Source organism: Cibotium barometz, chromosome 1 (genome assembly GCF_041138505.1).
Source record: "Cibotium barometz isolate CiBa-2024 chromosome 1, ASM4113850v1, whole genome shotgun sequence".
NCBI lineage: Eukaryota > Viridiplantae > Streptophyta > Polypodiopsida > Cyatheales > Cibotiaceae > Cibotium > Cibotium barometz.
In genome coordinates, this window is record NC_141046.1 from 48,976,860 (window position 1) to 49,001,058 (window position 24,199).

A 24,199-nucleotide genomic window follows, 5' to 3' on the forward strand; every position below is an offset into this window, starting at 1 on the left:
GGATTATGTGTTGCAGCCACCCAAGTTTGAGATACCCAGGTCAAAAAACAAAGTGTGCAAACTCTAGTAAGCATTATAAAGGCTGAAATAAGCCCCTCGGGCCTGGTACCATGGTAATTATTGATGCTTTCTTGTAAGTATTGATGCTCGTCAAGGGTATATTTTCTTTGGGTAGGGTAAGTACATGATCATTGTCCTATATGTGAATGGCCTCATTCATGACAAGAAACCATGAAGAGAAAATCCAACAGACACCAGCAGAGATGTTGAGTTTAGAGTTTGATATGACAGGTCTTAGGTTTATGCATTTCTATTAGGGATAGAGGTTTGGAAAGAGTTAGATGGAATCTTTATTTCTCAACAAAAGTATGTAGGAGAAGTTCTAAAGGAATTTGGCATGTTTGATTACAAGTCAGTGGTTATGCCCATGAAGGTTGATGCAAAGCTTTCTATTGAAGATGCTTCTCCACTTGTGGATATGAAGGAGTACATAAAGTTGGTGGGGAGTTTGATCTTCTTATGCAATGCATAGCCTAACATCAAACAGGTTCTCAAATCAGCCCCAAGAGAACTATTATGGAATGCAGGTGCTAAAATACATTAAAGGTACCATTCCCTATGGCAATTCCTTAACTCGACTTTATGACTCAGATTGGGTAAAAGAAGATTGTGATAGTATGAAATCTATTTCCAATTACTATTTTCTTATTGGGTCTCGAATTTCATCCTAGATTAGCAAGAAGTATCCTACAATAGCACTTTCTTCTATAAAATTTTTTGTTCTCTAATGATGTCTATACAACATGGTGCACTATAATGACCACAAAATGATCCACACCAAAAGATGCATATCTCAGTCTTTGATCTTCAAGACACAAGGATGCCTTTTCCTCAACAACACTGATAATTTTACCAACAAGATTATTTAAGGCCTTTAGAATTGTTCGGGGGAGGTGACTTTGTAAAAACCTATATATGTGTGCAAGCATGTATTTAAAATACCCCTATTTTTTAATTTACATATTTAACATAATTATTCACCCCTCTTTTTTAAGTCTACATATTTGGAGTTCAAATAAAAAAAACCCCTCTAGAAATTTACATAAATATGTTACATAAAGCAACTGTCTATTTAATCTCCTATTGTATGTGTATGTCTCCCAACCAAAAAAAACCCCCTATGTGCACTTAGGTGCTATGTCACATATGTATATAGCACGCCCCCCCTCCTCACCCCTCGAGAAAATGTATTCTTGGTTTAATAGTAGAAAAAACCCCACTGTGCGGTTAGGTGCTATGTTACGTATCTCTATATTATCTTAAGGAATAGTTTCACAAAGCTGCCACGTGGTAAGAATTTGGAGGTTCGAGAAGGAGAGGAGAAGGTTTGGGTAGAATTTGAATTTGGAGTCTCAAAAGACGTGCGAAGCATGAGTTGCCCATTAGAGTATAGAGTGCCCCCAATCCCTCCCCTCCTTGTGAAAATTATCTTCTTGGTTCAACATCACACATACATGCGCTTTTAAAGATGCATCGAACCTTGTTTATAAGGCTACTAACATCTGAATTACTAGCATCCTGGCCATGTCTCAAGTGCTTTCTCTAATTGAAATGAATCCCAAATTTGTTGTTGTGCACCTTATTCCTTTAGCTTTTTCCATAAATTCCCCCATGAGCATTCACAATTGAGATTTGTTTGCACTTTTTTTTTTGACAAACATGTCCTTTCTATCACGTCAACTATTAATACACTATAAAACAAAGAGACACTAAGAAAGGCATAGCAATACACACATGATTCTATAATCCTTTTACAAGGCAAAAAGTGACAATGGCATGTGACTACTATTGATCCATTATGCTACCACAAAAATAGATATAACTGTCTCCAATAATTCAAGCAACTTTTGTATGCAAACTTTTTGGTGCATGAAAGAAACAAAGAGGAGGTACATGTTTTTCTCTTCTTTAATGCATAAGAAACAAAGTAAAACACAAATTGAATCCTTTCTTGGACCTACATTAAGATTCACAAGATCTCAATGTAAAGGAAGGCTTTATCATAATGCTACAAAGCATATTGGCTCTTAACAACTTTAGTCATTGGAGTGGGATAAGATCATCAATATTTTATTAAAATAATCACTTTCAAGGTCACCATCACAACTTTCGAGAGAGCATAATGCACTTCAAACATCATTAGGTGTTGTTAAGGCCTTTTACATGATGTTGACTCATCAACACACAAATTCACAACTTGAAAGATTCCAAAATTTACATTGAATGAAAAGTCAATGTGTTTGGTACCAATTTCTTCATATGGTTGGGGAAAATCTCTTTAATAGAATTTGTAATAGTTGTTTTCAAATTATGGGAGTACCAAAAGGTAAAACGAGTGGGGCACTAAACTTTAAACTAACAATGATTTATAGTGTAATATTTATAATTGTTGAGTTTTTCTTTTCCCTTGTTGATGTTACAAAAAGATCAAATCAAAGTTTTGGTACCCCACCTTTAATGGTACATTCACAATTTCTATAAACACATGGTATTACATGTCACACACACACACACACACACACACACACACACACACAAGTGCATGCAGGCATGCATGCACACAAGCACATGCAGGCATGCATGCACACACGTATGCATGACACACACACGCATGCACGCACACGCACATGCACACGCACAGACATGTACACACATGCAAGAGAGAGAGAGAGAGAGAGAGAGAGAGAGAGAGAGAGAGAGAGAGAGAGAGAGAGAGAGAGAGAGAGAGAGAGAGAGGTATTAACGTCGGTAGAATGCAACACGAGGTTATATGGTTATCATAATGTCTCTTACATCAATCACCATTTTTTTAAAGAAGAAAGCAATTCAACAATTTCTAGTGTATACACGTTTATGCTGATCTTCATCATTTTTTTGAGAGAATATATTTTATATTATATAAGGGCTATTACATCATAACCATCCTTTTATCTCTCAAAAGTTACCCATATACATCTTAGTGTATACATGTTTACACTCACCTTCATTAATGCCCTTTCTTTAATGAGTAGCTCATGTTAATGAATGCCCTCTTCGATATCCCAACTATGCTAAAAACTTGAGGAAACACTCATTGAGCATGTTAACAAATGCTCCAAATTATTTTTATTTCATTCATATCTAGCTTTCTATAGGAGAAGAACGAGGTAGAATTAAATATGTCACTACTTTTCAATCTTTTGAGTGACAAAAAGCATGGTGCTTCAAAGCTTTGCAAGTTTTTACCCTTGAATATGTAGTTAGAAATGCTTAGAGTGACAATCATTTACATATCAATCAAAAGATAATTATTTACTCATCAATCAAAAGATAATGATCAAATTGAATTATGTAGTTAGAAAGCCACCTTGCATGTCTCTGCCCTACAGTCTATAGCCTCAATGGTACATCCTTTGTCTTAAACTTGTGTAACTTTGCAAAATATAATCTACTATATGAAACCACTATATAGTTTTGTGCCTTGTGGAAAATATAATAAATTTTGGCAAATGTTTAGATTAACGTTAGGGAAAATGCTTTCAAGTTTCCCATTGAGGGAGTAAGTAATTGTATTAAGCTTCTTGTTTTCCTTATTGTTGTTGTGTAGCAATGGTTTTGCCAACTCTTAAAAGCAAAGTTTCGATGATTCAAAATAGTTAAATAAAGTGATCGATTCATTAGCTTGGCTCCCATTTTAAAATATCAATCCCTCTTATCTCTCTCTCTCTCTCTCTCTCTCTCTCTCCCCCTAGACTGCACAATTTCATACGTGAGATGTTTTTCAAGCTCTCACAATTGTTGATTCCATCAATCTTTTTCTTAAAAGCAATTTTTGTTTTACTTCTACCCGGTGTGTCCTCATAGCCCATCAATATTTATAGGCCCTTTAAGCTTGGAACTTTCAAGGCCCAATTGTGGGCAGGGAGGGGATTGTGGGCGTGTGAATCCTTCTTATGTTAGTCTACATGGGGCCTTCATTTCATGATGACAAGCTCTTCCTTTTCATTGTCATGTCAAATATATGCGCACTCTCTATACCTGAAAGGAACGTACAATGCTCCATAAATTACCAAGATTGGTTATACTCACGTAGGCCCTCCTCTCTCTCTCTCTCTCTCTCTCTCTCACTCACACTCTCTCTCACACACACACAGACATACACACAGAAGTTGTAAAGTGCAATGGAATGCAATTCTGATCACTTCCCTGCGGGCTTACGAGTATTGGTGGTAGACGATGACCCTATTTGTCTCCTCATTGTGGAGAGGCTTCTACGCAGCTGCCTGTATCAAGGTTAGCTTGGATTTGCCCCATTCTCTCTCTCTCTCTCTCTTCCCCTTCAAGGGCGCCCATTTTGCTGAAAGGCTTGGTGCAAATGCAGTCACCACGTGCGGCGATGCTGTTATCGCTCTGTCCATGCTGCGAGAGAACAGGAGCAGGTTCGATGTGGTCCTCAGCGACGTGCACATGCCCCACATGGATGGCTTCAAGCTGCTTGAGCTCGTTCGATTGGAGATGGACGTCCCTGTTATCAGTGAGTTGTTACAATACCTTTCTCTACACAATTTCTCTCCATTTTTCCCAAAAATCCTACAAGAAAATCATAGTATGTACTCGCGCTCGCGCGCGCTCACACACATGTTACCTGCATACACAAGCTTCAGAAACAACGCATGTAAACAATTCTGAGAAGCTGAGCTACTCTACTATGTTTGGATCTAGCAAGCTTCCCTGTACTGAGTCAAATTTAGCACCAGGCTTTGTTCGTGTGGTGCCCTTCCATCTATTACTCTGAGTTTCAGCCTTGGGACCATGGTACATACTCCCTTGGAACCCAAAAACTTTGACTTCTTAGCTTAGGTAGTTGGCTGTTTCCATTGCTCGCACAAATGAGCTTGGCTTTTGTATAGATTCTTAACCTGTGGTTGCATGCACCATTTTTTTTGCACCTGAAGCCAATCCTGTAGTGAAATTACTAGCGGTCTTATTGTCTTTGTATAAAAACATGCCACATACCACTTGCAACACTTGGGTTTGGCACCCTTCTGTATGCTATATGTACGGTGTGAATTCATTTAGGACCTTAACTCTGCTTAAGAATAGTCCTCCATGGCAGATTTTCCAACCGAGAGGGTAGGCACCATCAGTCAAGGGTAAAGTTACAGCGACAAAAAGTAAATATCTTAATAAGGGTGGCTTGTGAGAACTGTCACAGAAAATGCATGATCTGCCTTATTGAAAGTTGCAAACTTGTTCTTATGAGAAAATATATAGAAATGTACCATAGCTTCTGGGATTAGATGAGAGGAAGAAATTTCTGGCTCTCTCCATGGCTGGCAATGGAATAAAGAAGAGCCAAGTTGGGGGTTTGTTTCACTGGCAGTGTTGAGGCGTCCCTTACTTGAGAGTCCTGATTTGTGGAAAGACCTACCCTTCCAGGTGGCCACTAAGTGCACTGTCAGAACTTCTAGAGAGTCTGAATAAGATCTATCCATATGGCACTTCTTATCTCCGAGGAAGGGATTGCAATGCCATTGATAGGCTTCTGACAAGGGGCATGGTATATGTGGCAAGCTATTGGTCTTACCTCTAGGAGTCAACAGTTGGTCTTACATCTAGTAGTCAACAGGGTTAGATGGTTTCATTGAGAGCGGGGCATAGTTCCAATCAGAAGGGTGTGATTAATGAAGCTCTTAGCAGACGTTTGCAAACGTTGGGTACAAAGGTGGGTTTCAATATGGCCCTTTTTTTTCACATTTTTTTGGGGGCTTTTCTTTACATGTGATGTTTTTGCCTGTTTTTTCATGCTGCGCCTGATTCCAAGCGCCCAGCTGCTGCCAGTGCACTTCGCCTGGCCTCCTCCAAGTAAACACATTGCATTGCCATTTGCCCCTTATTCCATCAGAATCCATACGGCGCATACTGTACGGCATGAGCCTGTAGGCTGTATGGCTGGGCGTGGCCGCAGCACACTGTTACCTTTAGGCTGTACGTACATTGTAGTACATAGTACAATGATTGGACTATGCAGTACAAGCAATGGCTGGCTACGTAGTGTGGCCGGGGTCTTGTACTAAGCAGCAGGCTGAACGTTGAAGCCTGAGTATAGGGCCTACTACCTAGGCCTATGCCCTAAGGCCAATGGCTAGCCTCAGTGCTGTACAATGTGTTTCAAATATGGAAGTGTGTCCACAGAAAACCTTATCCCATACATAACATCATAGCATAATACATAGCATCCGACAATACATCATCATACTTTGAAACCACTGAAACAGCAATATGAAAAACTGCACAAAACACAGCACTAGGGGCTGAAGTTGGGCCAGCCCCCCCTGGGCCCTGAGGTATCTTCATTACCAACAGAGTGTTCTAGTACAAGAGAACAGATGCCAAAGAGAACACTCTTCAAACTAGCACCAGATACATCCAGAATATGATGAAAACAAATCAAACAAATGCCTGAGACTTCAATCTCAGCCTTCCAAGAGCTCCTCGGGCACAACCACACTCTAGTACGTGATCACACCCTCTAGCAGTGGTGCTGTCCCGAATAACCAGCCATGAAAAACCTTGGCTTTGGCCACCCGAAGGTTCCACCCTTAGAGCGACAAGCTTCACGTAGGCTTAGATACTATTTGCCTTCGAATCTGTCACGAAGAACCTTGTTGAATTTGGACCAACAGAGTGTTCCAGTACAAGAGAACGGGTGCCAGAGAGTAAACACTCTTCAAACTGGCACCAAATACATCGAGAATATGATGAAAACAAATCAAACAATTGCTTGAGACTTCAATCTCAGTCCTCGGGCACAACCACACTCTAGTACGTGATCACACCCTCTAGCAGTGGTGGTGTCCCGAATAACCAGCCATGAAAAACCTTGGCTTTGGCCACTCGAACTTCGAAGGTTCCACCCTTAGAGCCATAGGCTTCATGTAGGTTTAGATACTGTTTGCCTTCAAATCTGTCGTGTCGCGAAGAACCTTGCTGAATTTGGATTGAACCGCACTGTTTTCAGCCCACAAACATGCTGTACAAGTCACCCCAAGAGATGAGATGGATGCCCTGTTGTTTGCCTTGAACCAAGAGCCTTCGGAGCATCAAATCTCAGCCCTGAAACCTGCTGTACAGCAGTCGCCAGCCTTGTAGAGAAGCCAGAAGGGGTCGCCTGCCTCAAAAGAGAGAAGAATCGCTTTTGCCTAGAGAAGCTAGGGAGTCAAGCCTTTAGCTATATGGCAGCCCTGCAAGGAGTCGGCCAGCCCTCAAGAGCAACTTTGCATGCCCAACTGACACCTGTGAGAAGCCGAGGGTGTTCCACCTCCAAAAACAGCTGGAAAGGGGGGCGCCTAGCTGATTTTGGCCTTCCCCTCCTAGAATAGCAACTCGTGGGATCTATTATGGCTTGATGGGCTGCCCACCTTGAGTAATGGCCAAGTTTCATTAAAATTGGTCCTCTTGATGTGAACACTTTTAAAAATTGTCTGCCCAAACTTAAGTGTATGTGAACACTTTATAATTTGTCCGCCCAAATTTAAGTGTATGTGAACACCTGCACTCACAAACCTTAGTATAGTAAAATATAAGATGTAAATTGAGTTTGGGGTCACTTACCACTTGCAAAACACATAAGACCACCGCCTCAATCCCAAACAGGTGTGCACACACGCGTCCCCGGGATTTCCAAGCGTCCCTGGAACCCATGGACAATCACAAGCAAAAATACCAGGCATTGTCGAGGCAGTCAAGACAAGTCATTCATGCATGTCAGAATACACACAAACGCTTTATGAATAATATTCTGGATTCCATCTGCCAACTTATTCATCTTGGACACCACCCATATATGTATAAAGAATGCTCACGCTTCCATGAGACTTCATCAGCATGCCAGGAACTCACCAGGGTATCCACCCTTCTGTGAAGCCCTTCCACATGTACTGAGTCATGCCAGGAACTCACACTAGGATGTCAATCCTTCCATGGAGTCCTTCCACATGTAACCAATCATGCCATGAGCTCACACCAGCATCTCAATCCTTCCATGGAGTCCTTCCACATGAATGGGAGAGTTAATTAGGGTTAGAGTTCATGTGGGAGACATACACAGAGAAGCAGGGAGTGAGAGAGAGAGACATATATGTGGGGATAAGTCAACTCATGGGAATGAGTGTGTGACTCTCCTATCACACATGTATATTGCACTAGTACACATAGTGCACTTAGTACATTAAAAGTACTAAGTGTACTATGTACTATAACTTATGGGCTTGTACACACTATAAGGGTGGGCATAATGCCTTTACTCCAACAACCTTTCACTTAAAGGCAAAGTGCCCTTAAATGAAGGAAAAGAAAAAATCAGCATGTACATAATAATATACAAGGCCATATCAAGGCTGAAACTGGCCTCATCCAATGCCCATCAAGTGTCTGCAATGAGCAAACCGCTCCGGAGGCAAACTCTTTGTCAACAGATCAGCCGGGTTGTCATCCGTATGAATCTTAACAAGCTGAATTTGCTTGTTCTCTATCACCTCTCTGATGAAGTGATACTTCACATCCACATGCTTCGTCTTTGCATGAAAGACAGGGTTCTTTGCCAACTGGATGGCACTCTGACTGTCACAATGCAACAATGGAATATCCCCTGTATAACCCAAATCAACCACTAACCGAGATAGCCATAATGCCTCCTTGCAAGCCTCTGTGACTGCAATATACTCGGCCTCTGTAGTAGATAAGGCAGTGCACTTTTGCATCCTGGATATCCATGACACAGTACCTCCTGTGAATGTAAACACATAACCGGTAGTAGACTTCCGGTTATCTGGATGATCGGCATAATCCGAATCCGTGTAACCATGCACTAATGCATCCTATTTGCCAAAGCAAATGCACATATCCTGTGTGCCCTTCAGGTATCTTATGACACCTTTCACTGCTTCCCAATGCTTCTTGCCAGGGTTGGCCATGTATCTAGAAACCACTCCCACTGCAAATGCAATGTCCGGCCTAGTAGCAACCATGGCATACATGAGACTGCCACAAGCTGAAGCATACGGAATCTTGGCCATATCAGCTCTGCCACTATCTGACTGTGGGCTGTCCATAGCACTGAGTTTCACATATGGAGGCAAAGGAGTACTTGTCTTCTTCCCCCCGTCCATATTGAACCTCTGCAAAACTTTGCCAATGTATTCCTTCTGAGACAAATACAACACATGCTGATTTTTGTCCCGAGGTATCCGCATACCCAAAATGTGATTTGCATCACCCAAATCCTTCATATCAAAGGTTTGATGCAGCCTCTTTTTCAAGGTATCCATCTCCTTACGAGATTTCCCGGCAATCAACATATCATCAACATACAAGATGAGGATCAATAGACTGCCATCCAAAGCTTTCTTGGTGTATAAGCAGTGATCTATGTCACTTCTCCTGAATTTCTGGGATTTCATGAATGTATCAAATTTATGATACCATTCTCTTGGTGCCTGTTTGAGCCCATAAAGACTCTTTTTCAGCTTGCATACAAGCTTCTCCTTTCCACTTACTGCATAACCCTTTGGCTGTTGCATATATATCTCCTCATGGAGATCACCGTGAAGAAAAGCAGTCTTCACATCCATCTGAATCAAGTCCAGATCATCATGAGCAACCAAAGCTAATACAGCTCTAAGTGTGGTCATTTTGACCACTGGAGAGAAGATCTCATCAAAGTCCACACCATATTCCTGCTTGAAGCCCTTAGCCACTAACCTGGCTTTATACCTTGGCTTTGCATCAAGTGCAACTTTGAGCCTGTAAACCCACTTGCATGGCAAAACCTTCTTGCCTGCAGGTAAATGCACCAACTTCCATGTTCCATTTTTGTGCAGAGAATCCATCTCTGACTTCATAGCACGCTCCCAAATAGCCTTGTTTGCCCTCTGTAAAGCCTCCTTATAACATGAGGGCTCCCCACAGTCAGTAAGCATCGAGTAGTCAACCCCTGGAACAAACCTGTCAAGGGCTCTGGAGGGTCTTGTGGACCTCCGTACCCAATGACCATCATTTGCAGGTTGCTGTCCAGCCTGCATATCACCTATTGGTGGCTCCTGTTCCATGCCATAAGGCTGAAATATCATGCCCGGTATTTCCTCTAACTGTGGGATATCCATAGGGATATCTTCTGCCATCTCTGGCTGTCCATTTGGACCATTTTCAGCACCATTTAAGGGCTGGTTTTGCTGCTGTAATGGCTGATTTACAGCCCTTGGTTGTTGTCCAAGATGTCCATCATCATCAAAGGTGACTCTGCCAGGCTCCTGTTGCCTTGCAGGCTCCTTATACATGCATGTTTCATAAAAAATGTCATCATTGCTGCGTATAATCTTTCTATTCACGGGATCCCAAAGTCTATACCCCATTTCACCTTTGTCACCATATCCTAGGAATATGCATTTGTGAGACTTAGGATCAAGTTTGGTGCGCATTTCCCTGCGTATGTGCACGTACACAACGCAACCAAACACTTTCAAGTGCTTGTATGACGGAGGCTTCCCTGTCCATACTTCCTTTGGCACTTTCCCACCAAGCCTCGTGTTAGGTGACCTGTTTATAAGGTGAACGGCTGTCATAACAGCTTCAGCCCAAAAACCATGAGGTAATGCAGCATGTGACAACATAGAACGGACCTTCTCCTGAATGGTCCTGTTCATCCTCTCTGCTGTCCCGTTTTGTGGAGGATCATAAGGAGTAGAGAGCTCCCTCTTGATGCCTTTAGCATCACAAAAGTCCTGAAACTGTTTGGACATATACTCTCCACCATTGTCGGAACGCAAAGCCTTCAGTGTTTTGCCAGTTTGATTCTCAACATGAGCAACAAACTTCTGAAACACTGAGAATGTATCACTCTTCAAACGAAGAGGATAAACCCACACCTTGCGTGTGGCATCATCAATAAATGACACAAAATATTTTGCCCCTCCCAAAGAAAGCTGAGGCATCTCACATACATCTGTATGCACAAGCTCTAACTGAGCATCTTTCTGTCCAAGAGCTTTCTTGTGGGGGCACTGGAGTTGCCTGCCATATATACAATGCTCACAAACTGAAAACTTGAAAACTTTAGAGAAGGCAAGTAACCCAAACGAGACAATTGCTCCATTCCTTTGACACTCATGTGTCTCAACCGGCTATGCCACATAGAGATTTCCGGCAGCTCGGTTGCATTTACATTAGCATGGTGACAAACACCTGCATGCATGAAATAAAGAGTGTCCACCTTAGAGCCTCTGGCAACAACCAGTGAGCCCTTACTAATCTTCCACTTTCCACGACCAAATGTGGTAACATAATCAGCATCATCAAGCTGTCCAGTAGAAAGCAGGTTCTTCTTGATCTCAGGCACATGCCTGACATCATGGAGCATAAGCTGTGAGCCATCTGAAAACACAAGCCTCACATCACCTCTGCCAAGAATCTTGCATGCATGGTTATCACCCAAATAAACTACTCCTTCATTGCCAGCAATATACCTGACAAACAAGTCTCTGCAACCTGTGACATGAAAGGAGACACCTGAATCAATGATCCATGAGTGCATACCATGACCATCTCCTGTAAGAAGTGAATGGGCATCAAGTGAAGACGTGAATAGGACCTCATCCTCACTGTCACCTGCATGTGACACATTGATTTCTTCAATCTTGACTCCACTTTTGCCCTTTGGCTTTACATCTTTGGCTTCATCTTTGTCTTTGTCTTTGCCTTTTCCCTTTTCCTTTTGATCATTTTTCCATTTGTAGCATTGCTTTTTAATGTGTCCCTTCTTGCCACAATAATGGCATTCAAAGTCCTTTTTGGAGCGGGACTTGCTCCTTCCCCGTTCTTGGCTTTTACCCCTTTGCTGGGATCTCCCACGTGCATTCATTGCATTGGACTTTCCAACAGAGTTGTTTTTCCTGTTCATCTCTTCTTGAAGAAGAGCACCCTCAACATCTGCATATGACAGCATAGCATTCGAATTGCTAGTGGCTGTCCTGAATGTGTCCCAACTCTCTGGCAAAGTGCATAAGAGAAAGGTGGCTTTGAACTCATCGTCCATTGTCAACTTTTGATTTATAACTTGGCTGACAATACCATTAAACTCATTTAGATGGGCTGCCATAGACGCCCCTTCCTTCATCTGAAGACCTATGAGTTTCTTCAACCAATACACTTTGCTTGAGGCACTTTGTTGGGCATACAAGTCCTGCAATCTCTGCCACATTCCCCAAGCTGTCTTCTCTTCACGAATGCTGAAAAGTAAAGAGTCTGACATAGACAACATGATAGTAGATCTTGCCAGCTCATCCATATCTTCCCACTCTTCAGCAGTAAGAGAAGTGGGCTTTACACCCCTTTTCTTTGATAGGCTTGTGCTGCTTCCTCTGGAGCAACACATTATAGCACTGGGTTTGCCAAATATCATAGTTATGTGAGCCTTCAAGCTTCTTGATGTGAAGCAATGAAGAGCTCAATATGCAACCTGTCAATGCCTGACTCCCTGCAAAATGTGCAAACACTGCACCAAAAGCACACAAAGTGCTCACAGTTGTTCTCCCAAGCTTTATCTCCCACTGCGGAAGCACGAATGCAACTTTTCTCCCACTGTATGTGATGAAATCACCAAAATCTGGTTGCTGCAGATTCAGGACAGCACCTTAAATGTGCTCTGTTGCCCTTCCAAAGTACTGTACAACAGTACTAAGTGCTTACCAATGATGTACCAAACCTGTCCCGGCAAGTACAGCAGCTGAAAATGAACCTTTTCCTCACTCAAATCAATGTGCAGCCATGCCAAAACTTGTACAAAGCTGTACCAGATCTATACCAGAGGTACAGTAGCAATAAATGCTCTCTTGGCTGTCCAAAAGAGTGAAAATTAGACTTTTACAGTCCCGAACACTGCATACAACAGTCCCGAACAGAAATTGGGCTAAAGTCCCTTGACTGCAAGCTGATTTCTGAGGATTCAAGGCATAAAAGTCTTGCCTGCTGCTTTGCCAAGCTTAACAAGCATAAAATCTTGAAAAGCCCCTTGATTTAAGATCAATTGCTGATCATACATGGTACATTGACGCACATGAAGGCATCCAGAGTCTTCACAGTGCTTCCCCCTGGCCACATATACATCCAATACATGAAAGCCCCTTGATTTACAGGCACATTGAGTGCTTGACAGGCATCAACACATTGCCCAAAGCATCAAATACGAGTGCCTGCATGCAAATCAATCCAATCGGCACAAAAGCCCCTTGATTTGCACTGCAATTTGCTGCAATTTTTCCCGAATGTGCGATTTCTTACATCATACAGCATGTATGAATGCTTAATTGCACAATTACATCAAAAGCCCCAAATTTCGACATCCAATTTCCTGCAAATTGATCCTGATTGTGACCAATGTCACCCAATTTTGCCAATTTTGCTCAGAAATTGAGCAATTCGGCACCTGACCTGCCCAATTGATGATTGTACCTGCTCAATTGCAAATTGGACATGCAAATTCCAAAAAATTGAAGCAAATACCTCAGGTAATTTTTGATTTTCTACAATTTGCAGGCTGAATGTATGATGTTGATGCTGTTGCAGAAAAGGGGGCGTCGATTTTTGCTGTTGATGCTGCTGTACACACTGACTGTGTGGATGTTGAAGGTACTGCTGATGCGAGGACGACGTGCTGCTGACTGCTGTTGAGCTGGTTGCTTGTCTGGCTGCGAGCTGTGTGCTGGCTGGACAGCGCTGTGCTGTTGCTGTGCGCTGAGCAGCGTGGCTGTTGGTTGGACAGCAGCTAAGCAGCTCTCGCTTGTTGGCTGTTGGCTGCTGGCTGCCTAGGCAGCCAGGGCCTGCTGGCAGGGCAGAACAGGGCGACCAAAAGCAAGGCTATGTGAGGAGTAGGGTGCAAAAGTACATCAGGTACTCACAGCAGGTACGGCCAAGGGTACGACCAGCATGGAAATCAGCAGGCGACTACCTTCAGAATTCAGCAGGATTAATGTGTGTGAAGAGCAGGGTGCAGCCATCAAGGAGAAGAGGGAGTGGAGGGAATGACCAGAGCTCTGATACCAGTTGAATGGGAGAGTTAATTAGGGTTAGAGTTCATGTGGGAGACATACACAGAGAAGCAGGGAGTGAGAGAGAGAGACATATATGTGGGGATAAGTCAACTCATGGGAATGAGTGTGTGACTCCCTTATCACACATGTATATTGCACTAGTACACATAGTGCACTTAGTACATTAAAAGTACTAAGTGTACTATGTACTATAACTTATGGGCTTGTACACACTATAAGGGTGGGCATAATGCCTTTACCCCAACACCACATGTACTAAACCATGCCTGGAACACATACCAGGGTCTATACCTACTCTTTCATGGTGTTCCTCCACATGTGTATAATCAGAGATATGACACAATGCACACTGTTGAAGCCTAAAAATTGGTGAACTAAAAATTGGGGCTTAAAAAAAAACTGTTGTTGGGCACTGATGACGTGAGTAGGGATGTCATAGCTTATTGTCGTAGTATCTAGTCCATACTATGCTAATGGAGTTGATAGTTATATAGTCTTGTGGGTTGACTACCATGAGTATATAACATGCACGTTCCTAAAAGGTGAATTTGGGCATGTTCCTGGATTCATCTAGGTATATAATTCAGCCGTATTAGCAGACATGCAGATTTCACATTGTGAAGTTTTCGTCTGAGTTGTGGCCAGTTGATATTGTGCTTATTCTTTCTATCTTTAGCGGTGCATTTGCCCTATCAACTACTTATTTGCTAAACTAATTCTTTCTATTTGCTACTTCCCTTAGTGCTAGGCTTCATTATGGTTGAGTCTGCCCTGCATCTCTGGAGGTTTGACAGGAACTCGGTACGAAGGGCTTTGTGTGAATATATGCTCTTATGTGTGTGTGTGTGGAGTGCGTGTGTGAGAGCATATCTTGATACAGAGTTCTACACCCACTATTGGGCACTGATGACGTTAGTGGGGATGTCATAGTATCTAGTCCATACTATGCATAATGGAGTTGATAGTTGTATAGTCTTGTGGGTTGACTACCATGAGTATATAACATGCACGTTCCTAAAAGGTAAATTTGGGCATGTTCCTGGATTCATCTAGATGCTGAACTGTATCCCCTTGTCTCCTAGGAAGGAAAACGCTGAGAAGATCCAGATGCACCATGCTGAAGTGATGCGATTGCTTATATATGGGTGAATGCTGCTGATTGGTTACCTTTATTGCGGTTGGCTGCTTTCTGTACCTTCACGACCTGCAATAAATGCTTATAAACTGTTGTCGGCTGGTCATAACATTCCCGACCTGATGAGATGTATGCACTAAATGCTCCTATATGCCTGGTAATTGCTGTTGGTGCTGTACAAGCCTCAAACACTGATGCTCATGCTGTGAATGCCTGGATAATACTTGGATTAATGCTTGAATGTCCTGCTGAATGCTTATGGATGCTATGATATGCCATGTCACTGGTACACACCTGATGGGTGTGCACGTGACACATACATACCTTGGAGGATAGCTCCCGTCGCACTATTAGAAGGCTCCCCATCCGCAACAAAGCCCACTACATGCTGGGGGCCAATGATCTCCATGGTGGTAGCCCACTCCGTCGCAAGCACATCTGCGCTCTTCTCGGTACCGGATGCATCATGAGATGAGATGAAGTACATCTCTCCGTAGGAATATGCAACCACGCCATAAATACTCCTCTTGCGGGTGTCGCTCCATCCATCCACAATGAGGGAGACTCCGTTCCTCTCCCATTGCCGCTTTGTGTTGTCGGCCGCTTGCTCTACAATGCGCGTCTCCTTCTCGAGCAATGTAGTGCACAAGCTCTCGGATGAGAGGGGCGTATAGGTTGAGCCATACTCCCCAATCTTCTTAACCATGGCCTTGAAGCATTAGGGAAAATTTGGACTCACTTTTAGGCCTTTTAAGCTCTTTGAGATTCTAGGGAATATTCCATAAGGACCAATGAGGGTGAGGCTTCCGTTACGGAACTTTTGAGGTTACTTTTTGGTGGAGAGGCCATAACTTGAGCACAAAAACTCCAAATTTGTCGGAGGTTGGTGCGTTAGAATCCTCTCATCAAGATCTTTCCAATGATATGTTACATGATATAGTTTTGAGGTACTATGGATAGAGTTCCATGATCCCCCTTTTCGTAATAGAATGATGGCTTGGCATTTCTTAGAGGGCCCAAAAATGAGTCCACATTTTTCCTAATGTATTCCGACCTATTCAAGAAAGCAATTTACTAATGAGAACAGGACTAGTATGATGAAAACATGAATGATGAATCGACGATCGCACTTACCTAGCCGCTTCAAAGGCAATGTGCTCATGAAAGAAGAAGCGGGTCACCACCATATCCATCTCCTCCTTCAACTTGGGGTTCCAATTCTCCCCAAGTGTAGAGGGCAAGGCAAGGGTTGAGAGGCCGTGGAGATGGAGGGTGTCGGCGTGATGGATGGAGCAACATTCCGACTCGATGGTGAAGGTGATGGCGTGCATGATGCCGATTGGCCCGATCCACCACATGACTCCATCGTAAAGTGTTAGAGTTCCTCTCCCCATTGTCGCGGGATCCACGGCCACTCGTGGTGTCCTTCTTGCCACTTTGATCGCCTAAGCTTGTCGAGAAGTTCCCGCCTCTTTTCAGGCGTGACATTCGTGCAAAATTGCACCTCATGCTCACTCTCATGCAAGAGGTGGGCTGGCACTTTGTCGGCGCCACCCGTTCGTCGGTACGGGCAAAGCTTGCATGCCCATGCATGCCCATGGCCAAGAACCGCCTCCATGAGCGGATGGGGTGTAGTTAACCTCCTCCCGCTTGTGTGTGCGTGGCTTGCCGCTTGAAGCTTGAGCAATGAGCAATGAGACTTCAGGCTTGAAGGCTTGAGCCTTGAAGGTGTGTGTGTGTGTGCTTGTTCTTATATAGATAGGCAAGAGGGAGAGGCAAGAGTCTTGAAGACTCGAAGAGGCAAGGCAAGAGGGCCACTATGGCCCTTGTGACTATGGACCAAAATGGCCCAAAAGGGCCCCTAAGATGGCGTCCCCCAACGGTCATAAAAGTGACCGTTAGACTATACAACGGATCATTGCCGTCCCCCGTAGGAGTTCGCCCCCACACTGTCCCTGTCTAGAGCCGTCCTCGTCCCTTGAGGGACATCTCCAGGGGGAGACGCCTGACTATCCCCGTCCGTCCCCGTTCCTGCCACGTCCCCCACGTCCCATTCTCTCATCCCTTGCGACTATGGTTAGAGCATCTCATATTTCACAAAGGGTTGCTGCAGTCCAAGGGCCAAGACAGCCAAGGGGAGTGCTACAGCCAAGGTGAAAGGTGCAAGTCAAGAACAGATCTTTGGATCTACAGATTTGCATTATTGTACACCATTCTAATAAAGCAAATATACTATTCGTGGTGGGGGCTCTGCAAAGAGGGTATTCAGGACCCAATACTGTGGCCTCCTCTCTCTCTCTCTCTCTCTCTCTCTCTCTCTCTCTCTCTGTGCACATCTTTCTCTATGTTGTGCGTTATCTTTGTCGTGAACAATTGGTGAATTCTGAGCATTGAAGTTACCGATTCTTCCACCGAGCTTTCACATGTTACATTGGTTATGAGAGCCTTCTTCAAGTGTGAAGATTCAGCCAGAAAAACCAGAGAGAAAAGAGATTTTTTTTTCCTCGCTTGTGTGGTTGGTTTCTAGACTCTAGCGGACCACCCCTTTCAGTGTGACTCCTGTCCCTAGAAGGACGGTTGGTTTTTAGCCTTCGGAAAGCCTCCCACATGCATAGCGGATGGTCAAATTGTGTTCGAGAAAGGAAGTGCATTTTCTCGCTATGGCAAGCTTCGACGAAGAGAGAGAATGACAAACTTCATAAGAAAGGGCACAAGGCAGTCCTTCGAGGATGGCAGACATGAGTGTGCATGGTATGTTCTAGATGATGATGCGAGCACTCGCAAACCAAAGCACTAAATTGGAAGAGCAAAAGGTGTAGACCTTGGCCCTGGAAGAGCGCACCCATTTTCTAGCCCCTTTTTCTCTGTCTCTTCCTCCCTCTCCTTTTGTTTCCCAGATCCGGATAACAGATTCTCTATCGGATAACTCTTTTGAAGAGTTGCGACGGTAGTCAAGTTCGATCCTCGAGTTGAATGTGAGCAATGGAGATTCAATTGATAGAAGGCCTTGTGGCAGTATCCCATGCTGCTGCACAAGACGACGCTAGGCGATGCGCCGAGCACGAAAGATTTGAGCGACACCAGCAGCTTTCTCGAGTCATCTTCCCGAGAGGATGAACTTCAGTAAGTATAATGGTAAACTTAACCCCACAACCCTTTATCCTGGTTGCAACAATTTGAAGCTTGTCTTGTTGCAGTTAGAAAGAATGATACTGACAGAGTGATGTTGGCTAGTTGGTGTTTGGAAGGTGAGGCCATTCCTTGGTGGACCTTATGGGCTCATGCCCACACTAGATTAGGTATGGCGGCTTATGTCTGGGATGAGTTTATCCTCGATCTTAAGCGGCGGTTTCTACCTCCCCATTACCTTGAGCGACTCAAAGACAAGTTTAGGGAGGCGCATCAAAATGTGCAACCAGTCCTACAGTTTGCCAATAAGATTTCGAACTTATGTTTGCAATTGGGTATATCTGACAAGGACAAGAAAGGGCAGTTTCTTTATGGCCTTGACATGCAAATCTAGTGGGAAGTGCGTATGTTTAGGCCAGCCACCTTTGAAGATGCACTCTCACTTGTGCAGAGTGTTGAAATGAAGTACAATGCCGGAAAGCCCAAGACTTCTCAGCCTTCTACTCCCAAGGCACTTGCCTCGGGGGGGAAAAGACAGAACTAGACGGGGTCTTCCCCAAGATAGAGCACAGGAGCCTCTGGCTCCAAGAACTTGACCAATGCACCCAAGCTTACTCCAGACTAGAAAGCTCAGGCAGGCAAGATCGGTGGGAAACTGAGTGTTGAGGAGACAGCTCAGTACAAGGAGGGTAGGTGTTCCTTTTGTCACACAAAAGGACACATCTCTAAGGATTGTCTGAAGAAGACTACCACTCCACAAACGACCACCCCAGCCACCACAGCTTCCATGGTGAGCCCAACCCCCACAGAGACACCAGCGGCCGTCCCTAGTTCTTCGGACCCCAATTCTTTGGTTGGTGCAATCGTTAGCTAGGAGCTCGAAGATAAGTAGAAGGGCGCCGAAGACCAGGAGTATGAGTGCAATGAATTGCTCAAGACCTTTGGCTACATAGGTGGCCATAGAGTCGTTGTCTTGTTTGATAGCGGCAACATGGAGGATGTGGTCACGGAACAGGCCGCTCGGCGAGCCCGTTCAGCCTAACGTCAATAGACAAGAAGGTTGAGGGATTCAGCACAGGAATGACGACGAGTATCAAGTTTGCAGCTCAGGGTGCTAAATTAGTGATTCAGGGCATAGAGTATGTGCGAGATTTTATGGTTGCCCCTCTTGTAGGAGACATAATTTTGGGAATTCAATGGGTTCACAAGTTTTAGCCAGACATTGATTGGGACAGGCACATAAAGACCCAGTCTATATCTTTTACTGTGGTCGTCTGTTTGCATGGTATAAGCAAAGAAAATTTACCGAACTTGTCAACTATCGTTATACGCTGAGTATTTCGAGATCCAGTAGATGCGGGAAGGGGTCCAACAAAATCCATCGAAATGTCGTGAAACGGACCCTCAAGAACGGGCAATGGCTGAAGCAATCTTGCCTGTTTGGTATGAGGTACTTTCACGTTTTGACATATGGGACATTGAGAAACATAGTTGTACACATCCCTGCGCATCTTCGGCCAATAAAACGATCTTTCTAACTTCTCCAATGTATTGTTGATTCTACGATGACCACGAACAAGTGAGTCATGGGCATCATGGAGGAGTGCTAGTCTTTTCTCCTTGAGAACATATAGTTGACCCTTGTAAAAGAGCCAACCGTCCTGAATGATGTAATGACCTGGTTCTGAGTAAAGGGCCATAGTGTAAGGAGTTCCAAAGACAATCCCTATATTGTGTCTTCATACTGTCTAAATCTTTTCCTTGTATCTCCAACACAGTGGACTTCTGTACTCTCTGAATACTACATTTGCGACTGAGAGCGTTCGCCACGGGGTGGTTCTTACCTAGTACATACTCAATCATTCCTCTAAACTGTTGGAACAACTGACTCCTTTGGTGCTGTTTATCGCTCCACTGGGCACTTGGCATAGTTTGCAACCACTAGGCCTGGTGATCTGTCTCCAGAGTGAATTCCCTTCCATAAAGAAAAGGTTTCCATTGCTTCAAGGCTATGATAACTCCTAGCAACTCTTTGTCGTATACATAATAATTTTTTTCTGCATCATTCAACTTTCTACTGTAATATGCCACTAGTCTGGCTTCTTGTTGCAAAACTGCTCCTATGGCAAGATTATTGGCATCGGTGATTACCTCAAAAGGGTCATCCCATGATGCGAGTTTAAGAACCGGAGCTTCGGAACCTGCCTTTTGCAAAGCAAAGAAAGCCTCTAAAGCCTTACCTATAGCTGAAACTTTCTGTCTTCTAGTCTTCACACCCTTGAGTAAATCTGTCAATGGTGCTACAAGGTTAGAAAACCGATCCATATGCGAGCTATTTGCTTGGCACAAGCCCACGAAGGAACGTATCTCGTGGGCTATCTTTGGAATGTTCCAATCGAGGATTGCCTGCATCTTTTCAGGATCAAGGCGAATGCCATTGGAACCGATCACATAGCCCAGGTACTGGACTTCTTGAACTCCAAATATACTCTTCTTTGCATTAATGTAGAGTTCGTTGTCTTGCAAAAGCTGCAAGACCTTCTGCACATCTTTCACGTGCTGCTTTGCAGTGGCAGAAAAAATAAGAATGTGAGCCAAAAAAATGAAAAGACATATACCGGTGAGTACGGCGAAGACTCATGACATCATCTTATTGAATGTCGCGGGTGCATTGGCCAAACCAAAAGGCATGACCACAAACTCATAATGTCCTCGTTCTGTTCGAAAGGCAGTCTTTGGGATATCGGCCTTGAAAATCCTAACTTGATGATAGCCACTTTTGAGGTCAATCTTTGTGAAGCATTGAACACCGTTGAGCCTTTCAAGGATGTACTCTATCCTTGGCATTGGGAACTTATTCTCGATTGTCAACTTATTCAAGGCTCGATAATCCACATAGAGACGTGCAGTCTTATCTTTCTTTTGTACAAACAGGATTGGTGCAGCAAATGGAGAGGAGGAAGGTCTGATGAACCCAGACCTAAGCAACTCTGCTAGTTGCGTCTCCAACTCAGCTTCCCACGCCTTGAAAAGACGATACGGAAACTTACTGGGTGGCTCAACTCCAGGTACCAATTTGATATGATGGTCCTTAAGACGAGAGGGTGGGGGTCTTGGTGGAAGATCATCCCTCAACATGATGTCCTGAAACTGCTGGAGGAGGCCGGTCATCTGGGGTTCTAATGGAGTCGCGGTGGATTTTGCTATCTGCCGTGGGCGGACATAGATCATCGCACACTCAGCTCCCTTTTTGATAGCTCTACTGGCTTAAATGGGAAATAAGTGGGATACCTTGAATACTCCGATCCCCGGATGGATTTGTTCAAGAATAGTGGGACGTTTTGTTGGCGGGCCCTTTGCTCGAGTGGCTATTGTACCATGCTGCCCAAAACAGGGGTTGGGTTCAAACTCGGGCATTTGTGATATAATATTATAACCCATTACCAAAAAGAATAATGGGAGGTTTTGATATAAGGAAAGGGCTTTGAAAGCTAGTTATGTATCAATTTAACGAAGTTCTGATTTTGCAGTGATGTCAGCCAATGGGGAAACAAGCAACGTGATGAAAGGAATCTCCCAAGGGGCATGTGATTACTTGCTCAAGCCTGTACGGTTGGAGGAGCTCCAAAATATCTGGCAGCACGTGGTGAGGAAAAAACACAAGACATCAAAGGAATCTGAGCATGCACCTGATCCCAAGGATCATCAAAGGCCAAGGCAAATCCAAACAGATGGGAAGATGGCTGTACTTCCCGTTGATGAACTGAATGGATTTTGCAGCTCTCAGAGAAAGAGGAAGGGATCCTTGGATGAGGATAGCGTTGATGAAGAAGAAGATAATTTAGCTGCCGTGAAACGACAAAGGGTGGTGTGGTCAGTAGACCTGCATCAGAAATTTGTCGGTGCAATCAATCATCTGGGTTTAGAACGTAAGCCTTCTTAGTAGACTTTGTATTGATTGGATTACTAATATTTTCCAACCAATGCTTAAGCCTATGCTATACTCAAATAACTATGCTCTGTGGCCAATGTGTATGGGTTTATATGTATGAATACAGAGGCGGTTCCAAAAAGAATACTCGACCTCATGAACGTGCCAGGTCTCACCAGGGAGAATGTTGCAAGCCATTTGCAGGTGCAGTTTTTATGTTTTTTCCTTTAACAGAAAAAAAAACCAAGTGCGATTGGCTTTATTTTCGAAGCATCTGAACGCTTTCTGCTTCCTTCTTGTTGTTTGGGCAGAAATACCGACTTTATTTGAAAAGAATGAGTGGGTCTATCAACCAGAAAATTGGCATGCCTCCATGTATTGGACCCTCTGGAAGCTTCATGAACTCCTTTGCATTTATGAACGGCCTTTCAGCCTCTCAAGCAGTTGGTCAGTTTTCCCAGCACGGTGTGATGACCCCGCAACAAGGCATTGGTGGCGGATACAGGCTGGACGGTGATTTCATAGGAGCAATGAAGGGGGGTGCAGATCCATGTATGGACTACAAGGAGTATGTGATGACTCAGTATCTTGAACCAACTTTGCCAGGCCATGTCGGCTCAGCCAAAGATTCAAAAATTGGGGTTATACTTTCTTCTGGACAACTCCATACTGTGCCACAGAACAGCCCAGAATTTTTGCTGCAGCAGCAAGGTCTTGGAGTAGCAAAATCTGCAGGTATTCTTTTCAGTGGAGGGTCAAGTGGCAATGAACCAGAAGCTTCTGGCACCGATCATTTATTTATGCACCAACTTCAAACTGCTGCAGATCTGCGCTCCTTTCAGTATAATGACTCTCTATCAGTGTCGGACCTTGTCGAGCGGTAGCAGCAATTTGTATTGTGTTGTAATTATGGCATATACTACTTAGGAAGATGGACACTTCACTGGGGAAATGCCTCCGGGAGACAAGTTTCTCTCAACATGCTCCACTTCTAGGTTGAAGCAGTTTCAATCTTGCTGATGTGTACCATTTATGGAAAGGTGCTTTACCAAGTTCACCCTCTCTTCTACCTGTGAATGAAGGGTCGGATGATGGTTTTTGTTGCTTGTTAAACTAGAACAAATGTAGTGAGGCTGAAAATATCTCAATGACGCTTACTACCATAGGTATAAAAGAGAAGGCTGTGCATGCCATGGAGAATGAGAGCATTCAGAATCCCAATTTGAACTATAAATACACCAAAAAAGTCACTACAATGCATGGTTGGCTGGCTTGCAGAGGTTCTCTCTGACGTTTTTAATGTGGCCACGTTCAGCAGAGGATCAGTAAAAATTTGAAGCATTTCGTGCCAGCACATCCATGCACCCATGTGTGCTGCTTGCACATGCAGGAACACATGTTATCTTTAAGGCTCAAGAAGATGAGGCTTTGCAAGTGGTTTGATATGATGCTTCAGGTTTACATATGTTTGATTTTCCGGTCTAGAACTACACTACATCAACCTGCAGCCTAGAGTTGCCTCATCAGCCCATGGGATGGAGGTTCTGGGACTCCGGTGATGTGTCCATCCTCAAAAGGTTGAGAAGAGAGCTTTCCACCAACATCTAAGGGGTAGGGGGAAGGGACCATATTATGACCTATGATATATGATTGTGGCTACTGCTGTCTTCTATTTTTGTCAGGTGTACCATCTGGATAGCAGCTGCCAAGTCACTATTTGATTGCCTTGTTTGTGCCCATTTTTGAAGGCAAGTTGATTGTGCCATGGCATCTATAGATTATCCTTTATGAGAGGGTTCTATTTATATTGGTGAACTGAAGGTATTATCATAATGCGAAGTTATAGCCCTGGATTTTCAT

General features: G+C 43.8%; 1 protein-coding gene across 1 annotated transcript; it reads left to right on the forward strand.

Moving 5' to 3' along the window:
• Window positions 1-4,192: 4,192 nt before the first annotated feature.
• Window positions 4,193-24,199, forward strand: LOC147642117 (two-component response regulator ARR14-like). The gene is made up of 5 exons (XM_086803091.1): window positions 4,193-4,332; window positions 4,421-4,573; window positions 21,939-22,337; window positions 22,467-22,543; window positions 22,651-24,199. The coding sequence occupies exons 1-5, from the start codon at window positions 4,221-4,223 to the stop codon at window positions 23,221-23,223; spliced, it is 1,314 nt and encodes a 437-aa protein (XP_086659217.1). The 5' UTR covers window positions 4,193-4,220; the 3' UTR covers window positions 23,224-24,199.